Raw genomic sequence first — 13,671 nt, 5'->3', positions numbered from 1 at the left:
TTAGCGAAAGAGTGGACGTAGAATTGAGTTGAATTAGAAAGTAGACTTGATGGTTTGAGTTGTACGATTACTGACTACTGAATTCAATAATACGATTACTGAAATACGTTTGGAATTAACTAGCCTAACCAAACGCGTTGAATCACTTAGCGAAGAATATAGGAAAAGTGTTGGGCAATTACAGGCATCCATACAAGCGGTAGAGATTGAGTGTAGGCAGACCACCGAGGACAAACAGCGTGATATTGATACTTTGAAAGTGGAAGTGCAAATGGTAAAAGGCCAAGTAGAGAAAATAGAAGAACACCAGGTGCTCACAGACAGAAAATGCGAGATTGTTAGTTTTTGTATGAATAGACAGGAAAGTGCCGTACGCGAATTTAACGGATATGTAAAGGAACTCGCGGAAAAGAGAGGTGAGATAGGTGAAGAAGTACAAGGGCAACGGCAAATTCTAAAACTTAACAGTGAACGGTCAGATGGAACTGAACAAACCTTAGAAAGTTTTAGTGAACACCATAAAGCTACTGTTGAAATGATAATGGAGCATTTTGAGAAATTGCCCGCTGTTACCGTAAAATCCGAACATGATCAAAATATTACTCAGGAAATGCATAGATTAGAGAGAGTAGATCGTGAATTATTAGTACGTCAGGAACATTTTGATAAATTGCGGCAATTGCATATTGATACACGTACGTCACCACGTAAAGAGAATCAGTTCGATCATGAGTACCACGGCTCACATTATCAAAGTGAAGGATTCAAATCCGACGGTCCCCTAGTGTATTTATGAATATGTAATATTTGGCATAATTTGAATGAAATTTGTCGTGACTAGTGATGGGCAGTGGGAATATTCCCGGTGGGAAGGAATTTAAAAATGGGAATATTCCCGTTTTTTTCCCTGGCCTATAAATTCCCGGGAAGGAATTTATTTCCACTTCTTTAAATTATCTTCCAAATTATAAGAACCATATGACTAATTACTTTATTTTAATATATTATGATGTACTTCTAGGTTTTAAAGAATTTGGAGGTTAAAAAATTTAAAATTGACGGTACTTTATATAACTAATAATATCCCTAATAGCACAAAATCTTCCCTAGGATGTCCTATGGCCCTCCCGCCCGGGAAAACGGGACTATCCCTGGACGCTCCCATAGGACTCCTGCGACATCCATGGGACTGACACGGGAATTCCAGATGTCCGCGTTTGTCCCGGGAAACGGGACGACCCGTGGGACTCCAGCGGGAGTCATGCAGGAAGAACCCCGTAGGAAACCAGAGGATAGTAAGGGAGAACCACGTACGCGAATGGGATAATCCCGGGACGATCCCGTGGGACTCCTGAGGTATCCATGAAATCCTGATGAGAATCCTACGGGACTTCAAACGGAAGCTCATGTGTAACCGTGTAGCATTGCACCAGAAAAGATGATGTGAATCTATTGACTGTTTTCAGGCTCTGGTTTCAGATTTGCAAACACAATGTACAGTGCAAATCAAACGGAATATGCGTTATTTCACGTGTAGCTACTTGAGAGGCGCCTTTGAAAAGCCAGAGCCTAAAAATAACCAATAGCTTCACTCTGTAATAACCGATAGAGCTATCGTGCAATACCACATGGTGGCCTGTACATGAACTTCCGCTTCAAAGTCCCAGTGAGTCTCTTCAGGTACATATTTATAGGCTATAGGCAGTGGCGTATTTACGATTTTGTTTCTTGAGGGGCTTTGCTATCTTTCGGGGGGGGGCTTTCCCTGGAAATGTGAAAATTCTGCAAGATATTTCATTTACATTACTATACTAAGTAAGATTTCGGAGGGGGGCTTAAGCCCGGAAGCCACCCCCCTAAATACGCCACTGGCTATAGGTAAACATTTAAAAAGCAAATGTTTGACTCGTTGACTTGCACTCTCTATTACCGCAGTAAAGTTTCCAATGATATTAGCTATGGTTAGGTAAATTTAAATTTCGTGAGAAAATATATCAATTGGTGCCTTTGGACAATCTCCTTGTTGGCGGAATAAACTGCAAAATGTAGCCAGTGGATGCTTGACGCCACATTGTATCATCATCAAATCCTTCAGACGTTTTCCTTGTGACAAAGTGATCTGTACGATTCAACATAGTCATATATGGGACTATGCGAAATAAGAGCGAAGATGTAGCTATTTACAATATATAAGTTATCTGCATATTGTATTTTTCCACATTACTTGTAATAATAACTAACTTAGTGTTGTTCAGCTGTAAATTTCTCCTCAAGGGATAGAAAGAAAATAAGAATGGAACATGATTCAACTAGGAAAAAAAAACTGCCTTTTCTGAAACATGAACCTAATTAATCATTAATAACCGAACGTCACGTTTGGATCGTAGTTATCTAGCATCTGTGTAGCAAAGAAAGATATGCTTAATAAAACAAATGGGTTACACACGTACAATCTTTTATTCAAAAGCTATCATACATGAAGGGATTTTTTCACCCTTTCAAAATATACATCTAGGGTTTTATAATGTGAACATTTGCATGTTCATTTCAGCTTCAGTCACATCGCACTTTATGTGTGTTCATTTGCCTGTCAACATCGCGCTTTGTTCATCCCTTTTCCCTACAAAATGGAAAAGGAAAAAAATTCTGTTAAAAGACGAAGTGAGTGCAAATATTCATAAAAAATTAGCCACAGAAAAATCTAATAATTACGTTAAATACGTATGGATGTATGGAAAGTAGTAGGGGGATGACACTTGTTGGAATTACTCGCTTTATTATTATGATCCAGTCATAAGACAATGAGACCTGTTTTGCTTGAATTGAAAAATCTTTTCGCTAGAAATATGTAAGTACATGTGATGCTGCGAATCAGTCGCGCTTCTGACAAGAAGTGAATATAATACTTAGTATTAATTATAAACCAACAACGAACTTTAAAAAGCAGAGAAAGCACACCAAGTTTGGATTTAGTTCGCATAGCGATGAATATATAAAGTTAGCCTTTAAATCAGTAATCAAGCCAAAAGGCAAAGACAAGCAACATAGCTAACTGTCCAGGCCAATCGAGGCACACACACATTCCAGTTCGAGCTTTGGATAATGACGTTTGGCTCTTTTATTCATTGTTGAACATTACTATCCCTTGACGTAAGTAAAAAATTGTTTCAACGAAAGAAAAAAAAACTGTATCCATTGAATTCATTTACTTTCTTTTGTATCAGATGTCATGTAAAAAGTGGAAAACGGAACATATGAAGCCAAATTACTAGCATTACTTTGTTACAAACCTTGAGATAGAAGTTAGAAAGGAGCAACTAAGTAATAAACAAAATACAATATTGATACAAGTATTTGCAATGGGATGACCAAAAATTACCCGAACCGTACAAAAAAGAACAAGATTTCCGCTGGACACACACACACACACACACACACACACACACACAATGAAGATAATGTGAATCAACTGTGGTGTAGAAAAGGGTGTCTACTGGTACTTGAAATACTGGTAATCTACTGGTATTTGATTTTCTTACTGGAAATATTGGAATGTACTGGAAATTATTGTCTAATACTGGAGAAATGTAAAGATTTCCTTTGAGACCCTTAAAGATGGCAGTCCCATTATCTGGGTGTAGGTGATGATAAAATGAATTGGTCAAACATTGAAAGAACTTGGTAATTCGAGAAAGAAAATCAATAGTGTTTCCTTTTTTTTTAACCCACTAGTTTCTATGCATTCTTTCCATCAGAATATTGAAGAACTAGCTTTATCAACACATTTTAGAGCTTCTTGAATATCATAGTATGACTTTTTTTTTAAATCCAGGCTGGTGTTTTGAAAATTTGTAAGTCTAGACTTCAACTCCAGTAAACACCCTGTAGAATCCCGAAGGACGATCGCCCCCAAGCAGTCTTTTGGCATGTTTATAGTTTATGTGAAAGTATATCGTGTAGGATTTCTTGGGACATGGCAAAACAACATTAAAAACGAAGACTGCCTGACCTGTATGGAGATAAAAATACAGGACTATAATAATTACAATAGCCATCTACACTGGCGCGCGTTAGTCATAAAACGTATTTAGTAGACACATCCCACTTCGTAAATGGGTTTCCATGCCTATCGCGGGTGCGTTACACATGCAAAGAGAGTGTATTATTAATTTTTCAACAACTTTTCTGAACTATTAAGTAGGGTCGCACAATGGTGTCTTTGGTGCGACATCAACAATACATTATAATACAGAATAATTTTCTGTACTATAATTGATTGCTTGAAGCTTCCGTTCACCACGTTGACTAAGCAAGAGCAAGCAATTTACAAACCTAAAAGTGTCAATATCTTACTTACGTTTCTCTCTTTTCATTCTTTCCGTTGCGTGACGAAGCCAGCTTTGAACTGGTCTTTTGATCTCAGCATCTGTAGCAAATTTGCTGGACGCGTGTTGCCTCACTGTCTCTGGAAATATAATATTGCTGAATGAGAAAAACTGGCAAATTTCTGCAATAGATATGTGTGATAACAAGAAGGAATATGAAATATTCGACATGCATTTCAATAGGTGAAATGAGGTTCCAAAAGTTATGGGATACAAAGATAATAGGGCTATCGTGCTATGCCTTCTCGAGCATGGCGAGTGCAGCAACTTGGAATGGCATGGACTCGACAAGACGGTGGAAATCCTTCATAAAGTCTTGGTTGTTGGCTATTATGACGTGATTGTTGCAAGTAAAACGTGTGCACAAATGGTTCGTACGATGATATCGTACATGTTTCTATTAACTTTATGTCTAGCAGTATAGTTGGCCGATTCATTGTTTAGAATGCTCTGCAAATCAATCGCGAATAATTTTGGCTTGCTGATATTTTCTAGGTCAATCGGACTCGAGGATCCAAGAATGCCATATAAACACGCACCACATAATTACAGGCCACAAGCTTGTAACTGCCTTGTTGATAACTTGAGTCTACGGCGTCTAGAGTCTCCGCCACATACGCACTCTACCATCAGTTCGTATCAACTGGGATCATGATCAGTATGGCTATCCGGCATATTGGCAGTTATCAAGAGCAACACACACATTGATAGTTTTCGTCGTAGAAGCAACATCACGGTCAATGACCTTTTACAGAAGTTCAAGTAACAGAAGTCGAGTGCTATGTGCATTTATATTTGTTTTCCGCAACACATGAAGTGGTTCTATACCGCTATCCCATAACTTGTAGGACTTTAGTGTATTTCAAAAACAACATCCTAATTTTATTTAAAATCACGAAGCATTTCAGACACGTGGTAGCTTGTAATTCTACCTTATAACTAAGTTTAGAGGTTTTTCAAAACATGAGAAATATTTGTGTACTATACCATGATTAAAAAAAAAAATCTCCTGGATAACGCAATCTGCTCAACATTATAAAAAAATCTACCATCCATTCTTCTTTCTCAAAAATAAATTTTAAAATAGAATGAAACAACAGTTCACGATCATTAAATTTTAAGAAAAGTCAATTATGATATTAAACAAGTATCAAGAAACTAAGAGAATAATTTCATGTAAGCTGGTATAAAATACTAAATTCACAATCCTCAATTTAAATTCTCGAAACATATCGACATTTATTTTCTCATACAAATTCTTTGGAAAAACTGAGTTCTGTGAACAAATTACTTCGGAGAGTTGTCTTACAATACTAACCTCTGGATAATTTCTGTGGTGGATGGTCGAATCGAGTGGAAACACATACAAATTCTAGTTAATCGTATTAAATAATAATAAAAGAAAATATATAATAAATCATAATATATTACCTGTAAGAACATCACAAAGTGCAAGGGCTGAGAATGATGTCTTCGTCTTTCCGCCTGTCCAACTTATTTCCACTGCTAACATGTTGGTTAGAATTCGCTTCATTATATTCGTAACAATACTGTAAATATTAGTACCCCCTATCTTACGGAGCTCTGCAATCTGAAATATAACATTTAACATTAAATTACGCACCAAATTTATCAGAGTACAAATATAAAATTCTATTGATTGCAAACTTGGTAATTTCAGGAATTATCAGGTCTTAGCACTTTAAACGTTATGAACTTCATAAATTTTTTTAGAGGTATTCTTTGTAATTATTTTTGAAAAAAGTATTTAAATTACAATAGCGATACTAACACATTAAAGTATACTTCATTCTTATCGAAGTTGGTTGTTTTCAATGTTTCAGTTAAAAATATTTCTCGGACAGTAAGAAACACCAAAAAAATACTCAATATATTGTACACATAGCGAGAACATATACCATTATATTCACGATACATACTAAGATTTATCGCACAACAAAAAATTTTCGAAGACTGGGCTTCGGCTAAATGTTTGTCTCCGACGGTGTGGACAAGAAAAAAATAAAAGAAATTAAATCAAGATAAAAAAGAAAGAAAGAAAGCAAATTTTTTAGGCACTCAAGGTGTATCTGACACATTCAAGCCGGTTGTCTGGTTGTGTAGATTTATTAGTTTCATTTTGTGTCTCTTGTGGTTTGTTTTTTGAGAAATGTTGATTGATTTGTCTGTTGTAGGTATGGTAAATGCCTCTTTTATTGATGATTTTTTTCCGTATGTAGGTTTTTTTAAGAACATATTGGCTGAGCACATATGTAACCCTGATCAACGTTTTTAAAAAAATGTTCTAGAAGGGTCTTAGCTCTTCGTAGTCTCCTGTGGCAACGGGCCTGCTACATCTTAAACATACACATATTGTTAATAAAACTGAATAAGAAACATATTTGAGGCTGGCTACTCTTTTGGGATTTCAAAACTCCCTTACTCCAAGTTTTCTCACAAAATTTTACACTAAGTTACTCAAATGGGTACTTTCGAATTTTGAAAATAAATAACACACTTCAGCTATACTATAGTGGATAAGAAAAGCTAAGTAAGGAATTGTAGAAGCATAAGAATATTTTAAATGTTACAGAAGTTATAAATATGTATCTCTATTTGGCAACTTTCTGTCTGAAGCTTAGCACAATTTACATTACCATTAGTGCACCACAAAAATACAGTAGTCTACCTCTGTATGCACGTTTACGTTACAAGAAACCTAAACTAAAAGGAAAACGTAAATTTCAAGATGATGATCAAAAACAAGAACTGAAAAACTGATTGTTACTACTCTAATTTAAATTTAAAATTTCAAAGCATGGGACCTAAAACTGCAAGCAAGTTACGCCACAAACGTTCCTTATACATTTAAAAGTGATCACCAGCATAACAAAAACGAGTCGTAAAAAACTGCAAAGTTGTAAGTTAAAATACTTCGATTTGACAAATGTACATGACTCGCACATGTCCTGTTACCTATAATTTATATGTATAACATAGGAGAACCGAACTACCGCTCTTCTTTTAATCACGTAATAGTTTACTTCTTTTAGTGCTCAGCCAACAGAAATGGAGATACTATCTGTCTCACCCATAAGAACAGTAGGGGTTCCTTTACAATAAGACATACAGAAACAAACTGGTTTGGCAGTGATTCTTATGTTTTCAGTTAAGCTCAAATTTCCCGTTTTTTTAAAAAAAATTCCTGACTTTTCCAGAATCTTCAAATTCAGTGGCTTTTCGCGGTAGGTGGCAACCCTATATATGTCGTTTGTAAGAAAACATACATTTTCTTCTCGTAACTAAATATATTCAACAAATACGGAGCTAAACATACCAAACGTCTCCTAAATGCTGGATCATTTGCAATCCTCCTCTCACACTCATAGAGGTCGTCCAGCGTTTGAAGAGGGAAATTCTCCAGCGGCGATCTTCCGTAATATTCCTCTACTCGTTGCTTATCATTCGTCTTGAACGTTCCAATAGTGTCTAACTTTTCTTCTGAAGACAATCCACTTCCCGATATGCTTTCATCATATGTTAGCCTCTGTGAAGAATATAGGAGTTCCTTCACATCTAAAGTATTACCTCGAACATTTGCTGACACGTAACCAGTGATCGGGGACGTTCCATTGTTTGATTCAATATTAACTTCCTTATCTGATGATACAGTCTTCTCACAGATAGTTAACATTAATTCATCTGTCACTTCTTTTATCCGTCTTCGTAAATGCCTCGAAGATATGCAATCTGTGGATTTTCTCTTTCTTTCCATTTCCTAGAATTAGTGAAAAAAATCAATGCTTGAAATTTCAGCAGGGCTCGCAAAAGCCATGTTTGAAAACAGAAACAGCTTTGAGTTTAAAATCAGACTTTTTTTTTAGTGTTTAAACAAGGTTTTTTGGTTTAAATTGATTTGCTCTCATTATTTAGATTACATGTGAATAGAACTAATTTCGTTTGACCTTACCAAGCTCCCTCATGGCTGTGTGGTTAGCGTACGCGCCTTTAATGCGGGAGACTCGGATTCGCGATGGGTGCTCATGTGACTCAGATTAAACGTTAAGCTGTAGTTGCACGTCTCATATAGCCATGCTACTGAGAGACCCTCCACTCCAAGCCCAGTTTGTCCTTAACATCTTTATGTAACAGCGGAGACCTTATGAAGGATGGAACCTAAAGCTTAAAGTGGGATCAAATCACTTACCCAGTTTCACCCAAGAAAAACTGTCCTCCGCCTGGCCTCGAACCCAAGACCTAGCTCGACCCTCTGTAGGCTCATGTACAGAGGAGACCTGAAAGAAATGTGTTATATTGATCTTGCGTACTTGTGAATATTTTAAGTTATTTTAGAAATACAACTGCACAAGTGAAATCACTGTACAGATTATTGAGGTGAGCGAGCTTTTTTTTTTTTTTTTTTTTAACAGAACTAGTCGCAGGTATTTGGTGACCGAACTTGGCAGGATCATAGCCGACTAAGTTTTAGAACTAGAAGTTGCGAAACCTTATTGGCTACATCCACATCTTATCAATTGGACTTTTCAGTTTTAATTTTAAAGTTCCAGACTTTTTTAAGAAATAAACGTCGCTTTTAGCGAACTGGCTATTATACAGTGACAATAAAATAAATTTTAACACCATGTGCGTTGATTTCCTCGGGGTTTTCCCATTTCCTTACATTTCTTTCATTTCACCATTTAACTTATTATTATCATCAGTCTCCTTTAGCCTAGGGCATAACCCTAGAAAAATTAGTATGCAAAATATCTGCTTATGAAAAATAACACCGGCACGATTAAAGCGAGAGCATTTCGATGTAAAATATATATATACCGCTCAGCTCTGTACTGAAACTGCACAATCCCGATTCACAGAATACTATCCGCATTAGAATAAAGTGAAGTGGGCGAAGCCCAAATTCTGTTGTTCCCTAGTAAAAAATCAGATTGTAATTATGCTAAGGTACTGATTGCACCAAACCGAACAAGGTGCTTTTTACGAAAACTTGTATTTTAAGCGCATGACTTATCTTCATTACGTCATTTTTATCGATGTCTACTTTCGGAACAGCCTTTTATGTTGTGAAAGGGCTCATCAACCTCCTGTTGCATAAGGATGTTAACGCTACACAAACTTAGTTATATGTAACCTAAATGAATAAAGAAATCAATTTGAACAAAAAGTAGCAACGTAAAAAAAATATGGTTTAATCAAATTTTTTTCTTTCGACAAAACATGGTTTCTGCCAACCCTGGCAATAAGAAGGATTTATGAACAGTAAGCACAATACGTTGTAGCTTTCCATTACTTTTACATCCAACATCGCCTTCCATCACTCACTGGCCGGTGTAGGACAAAAGCTCACTAGACCTTTTGTCTAAGCTGACTAAACATATAAATAAAAGAAACATATGACTCGGATAGTCATCCATAATTTTCGATTATATTTGCGAATTACCACTTTTACGTAAATCACACCGTGCAGATTAGGAATAAGGTAACCTGTTGCATCCAATATTACCCTTCACAAATATTGTTTTTCTATTTTCCTCCTCTTTTCAGAATACAACCCTCGCTCAGCTTTTACAATTTGAGTTACTGCAGTACTTTTATCTTTTCTTATATTAGAAATCGTTGTCATAAAAAAATCTAAACTAGTATACTTTAATATATTAGCATTAAATTAGGTTTGCGTATTTTGCGAATAAAATACAATAAAGTGCGTGAAGAGTGCAGTTGCCTAACTGGGATGGCATTTAGTATCTCCCCCAACTCGATCCATGACTTCGGAACTGGTACTGCAGCCCAGTGAACCATTGTGCTAATGAAAAAAAGAAAAAAAAACTGTGGGGTTTCTCACCCCTTTCGCTCGTTCAGCTATATTTCGTAACGCAACTAAGTCACTGTTTTTCAGGGTAGGCAAAAACCATGGTTTTTATTGAAAAAAATTTAAAAAAAACGTTTTTTGGGGTTTAAACCAGGTTTATTTGGTTAAAATTATTTGCTCTATATATTCATATCATATATGGACAGAAATAAGTTTGTTTCGCCTTGATGTTATTATGCAACAGCCGGGTTATGCTGGAAGGGGTCACATAAGCTTAAAGCGGAATAAAATGTGCTTCTCGAGTTACATCCGAGAGAAATTGTCCTCCATTTGAACTCGGAACCAGGACTAATTGGCCACAAATGCGATACGTCTGCCGACTCACTCACGAAGAAATCCTGATAAAAATACGTTGTACTGATCTTTACATGCTTCTTAATATAGCTCTCAAGAGTCATTTCAGAAGGACAAAAAGATAAACAGTTGCACAAGTGAAAACATTATACTGAATTACATATGGACAATTTCAAAGTACTACGGAGTACAGAAGAACTAATTTAATTCAAGTTAGTTAACAACGACTTATATTGGTCCAAATTAAAGAAATACAATGATTTAATTTGCATATTACAAAGATACGAATTTTTGGGTCCACTTTGGCTCAGACTCATTTATACATAAATAGATATCGAAGATACTTCTCATTTCACTAAATGCCTCTCGTGGGGTCCGTATGAACCTCCCCCCCCCACACACAAAGTACGGAATTTCGATGCATTTTATCAATAGTAAACATTGAAACAAAACAACATTTAGAATGTTTCTTTGATTGCAATTACATAACAATAATAACTACAAAAAAAAAATAATAAAAATCACAAAACAAACATTTATAAACTTACATAAAAAGAGTTGCTTTTGTAGTATAATCTTTTTGAGTAATGAATGAAAAAAACAGCTGGTTTAAAACAGCCAACCCTGCTTTTTTTAAAATCAATATCACTACCGTAAAAGACTGGAGGAGAAACAAAAAGCAACCCCCTAATTGAATTTCATTAAGACTTTAGTTCTTCGCATAAAATCTTTCGTCACTGGTGCCTGATAACCCGTATCACGCTTCACAGTCTCGATATTTGGAAATTCTAACCTTTCAACCTCCGTTACGTTTTGAAGGGGTTCGACTATTATTTGTAGTTGTAATTCGCAAATATGTTCGGGGGGCTTCTAACACCGTTCGCTTGCTCAGGTAGACCTACATTTCGTAAAGTAAATAAACTACTTTTAATTGAAACATTAATATAGTGGAGAGATGTAACTCAAGCTACGTAAAAAAAAAAAAAAAAAAAAAGCCTCCACCGTACCCTTTAAATGGTTTCATTGCATCGTCTTTGCAAGTTTCAACACTATGATGAAATTTGCATGAGAAACGTCAGGTTAAAATTTTTTAAAAAGGCAGATTCTGCTGCGCTGCTTTTAAGTGCAACACTGTTGTGTTTGCTTAAGTCACTTCACAACAGAAAAGAAACACAAAACATATGATGAAAGCAGTTTTAATTGAAAATAATCAATGTTCATCAATTTCGCTAACACCTTGGAGGGTTAACTTTAGCAGACGGCTCTACCAAAAGAAAAATTTATAGGTCGAGAAATATTAGTAGTAAAATAGTGAAACGGTAATATAATTGTTTAAACTCATAAACCATATGGGGCCGCGGTGGCTCAGAGGTAGATCGTTTTCCTCTGGTGCTTGGGGTCCCTGGTTCGATCCCAGCTCGCGCCAAGTGAACTCTGTGGTGGACAAACACCGTCTCCTCCCACTTTCTTCATTCCACCATTTCATTCATTTCTGATCATCACCGTTTCCCTTAGCCTCGGTGCACAATCGTGAGACGTTAAACTAGATATTTCATTTCATTCAATTTCATAAACCATATGTGGGAGTAAGTAACATAGGAAAGTATGTTCTGGTGGAACTATTTGCTAATGCAGACGGCGGCTGAATACAAATTAGGAACGAGATGGTAAGTGTTGTATCTGAAGATTTGGGAAATGGTTAGAAACAATGGTTGCAGTGCAAAGGCAAGGTTCTAGATTACTGGTCCCCCTTCCCATTGAGCAGTAATAAAGACAGAAAACAACGTGCCCTGCGGGGCTCTAACCCGCCTTCGCTCGCTCGGCAATACTGTATCAGTTAAATGTATAAACTTTAGTACAGAAAGAAATCTACCCATCTACTAATCCACATCGGGGACCAGTAATCTAGAACCTTCCCCATGCAAATCATGTGTCACTTCAAAGGTAGAAAACAACTTGCCCTGCGGGGCTTCTAAGCCCCTTCAGTCGATCAGCTATAAGTTTTGAGGAGCGTTTTGTAACACTAGTGCTCCAAATCTAGTAAAAAATAACTAGACAATATTTGCTCATCTTCGCTTTACCATACCCCACACAGCAATGAAATATTTTCAAAACGTTTCTAAAACGTGCCATCATTTTCCTTCAGAAAATGTATCCTACTTCCCTTAAGGAAATATATTCCATATGTTGTTGAAAACATTTTCCACATAATACTGAAAATATTCTCTGAATACACTCAAAAACGTTGTAGAAATATTTTATACGCCGTTAGAAAAGTTTTCCTAAAAATGTTTCCTGTATGATTTCCAAACATTACTGAAAAAGTATTTGAAACGTATTATACAATGTTAACGGAATGGTTTTTAAAATGTTTCTCATGGAATATTTTAAAATTATTTACCAATAACGCAGACAATATTTTCCTGCATATGCCAAAATATTTTCTTTACATGACAAAATATATTTAGTGAATATTTTTTGTACAATATTTTCCTGCATATGCCAAAATATTTTCTTTACATGACAAAATATATTTAGTGAATATTTTTTGTACATCACAGAAAATATTTAAAGAATAGTTTCTGTGCATGACAAAATATTTAGGGAATATTTTCTGTACATGATAGAACCCAAAGCCCATAGACCAACTCGGTTACTACTACAGATACGAAAACAAGGTAAGATACAGAAGGAAATTTTTAAAATGCAGCAAGTTTTGTTTTTATATTAGTATACCGCCCAATAGTAACGAAAAGTACAACGCTGCCACTGTTAAACAACACCGAATGAAAGAAAGTGTGGTTTGAAATTATTTGGACCAAAGGGAACGGAAAGACACAATGAAAAATATCTGCTCCCCCCCAACACCGTGGTTGCTACGCCTCTGGCGTGGATGTTGCATTTGCATGTTTATCCTTCACTGTGTCTCCTTTCAATTCTTCTCGGTGTAGCTAATTGCAAACCACACATTCTTTCATTCGTGTAGCCCGACATGATGTATGGTAACGCATTTTCTTTATTGAGCGGTACACTAGTACAAAAACAAAAGTGTTGCTGGAATTTAAAAGAGTCCTTACATATCTTACCGTGTTTCCATACCTG

At 36.1% G+C, this 13,671-nt stretch overlaps 1 protein-coding gene across 1 annotated transcript; it reads right to left on the bottom strand.

The window, feature by feature from the left end:
• Positions 1-2,438: 2,438 nt before the first annotated feature.
• LOC145688813 (uncharacterized) lies at positions 2,439-8,160 on the bottom strand. The gene is made up of 4 exons (XM_081762986.1): positions 7,723-8,160; positions 5,817-5,976; positions 4,358-4,465; positions 2,439-2,620 (listed from the first exon to the last, which is right to left on the bottom strand). Exons 1-4 carry the CDS (start codon positions 8,158-8,160, stop codon positions 2,580-2,582), a joined length of 747 nt encoding a protein of 248 aa, XP_081619112.1. The 3' UTR covers positions 2,439-2,579.
• Positions 8,161-13,671: the final 5,511 nt, after the last annotated feature.

Source organism: Thermobia domestica, chromosome 7, assembly GCF_964235325.1.
Source record: "Thermobia domestica chromosome 7, izTheDome1.hap1.1, whole genome shotgun sequence".
NCBI classification, from domain to species: domain Eukaryota; kingdom Metazoa; phylum Arthropoda; class Insecta; order Zygentoma; family Lepismatidae; genus Thermobia; species Thermobia domestica.
Note: the sequence above shows the minus strand (reverse complement) of the source record. Positions and strands in the feature narration are given on the sequence as shown.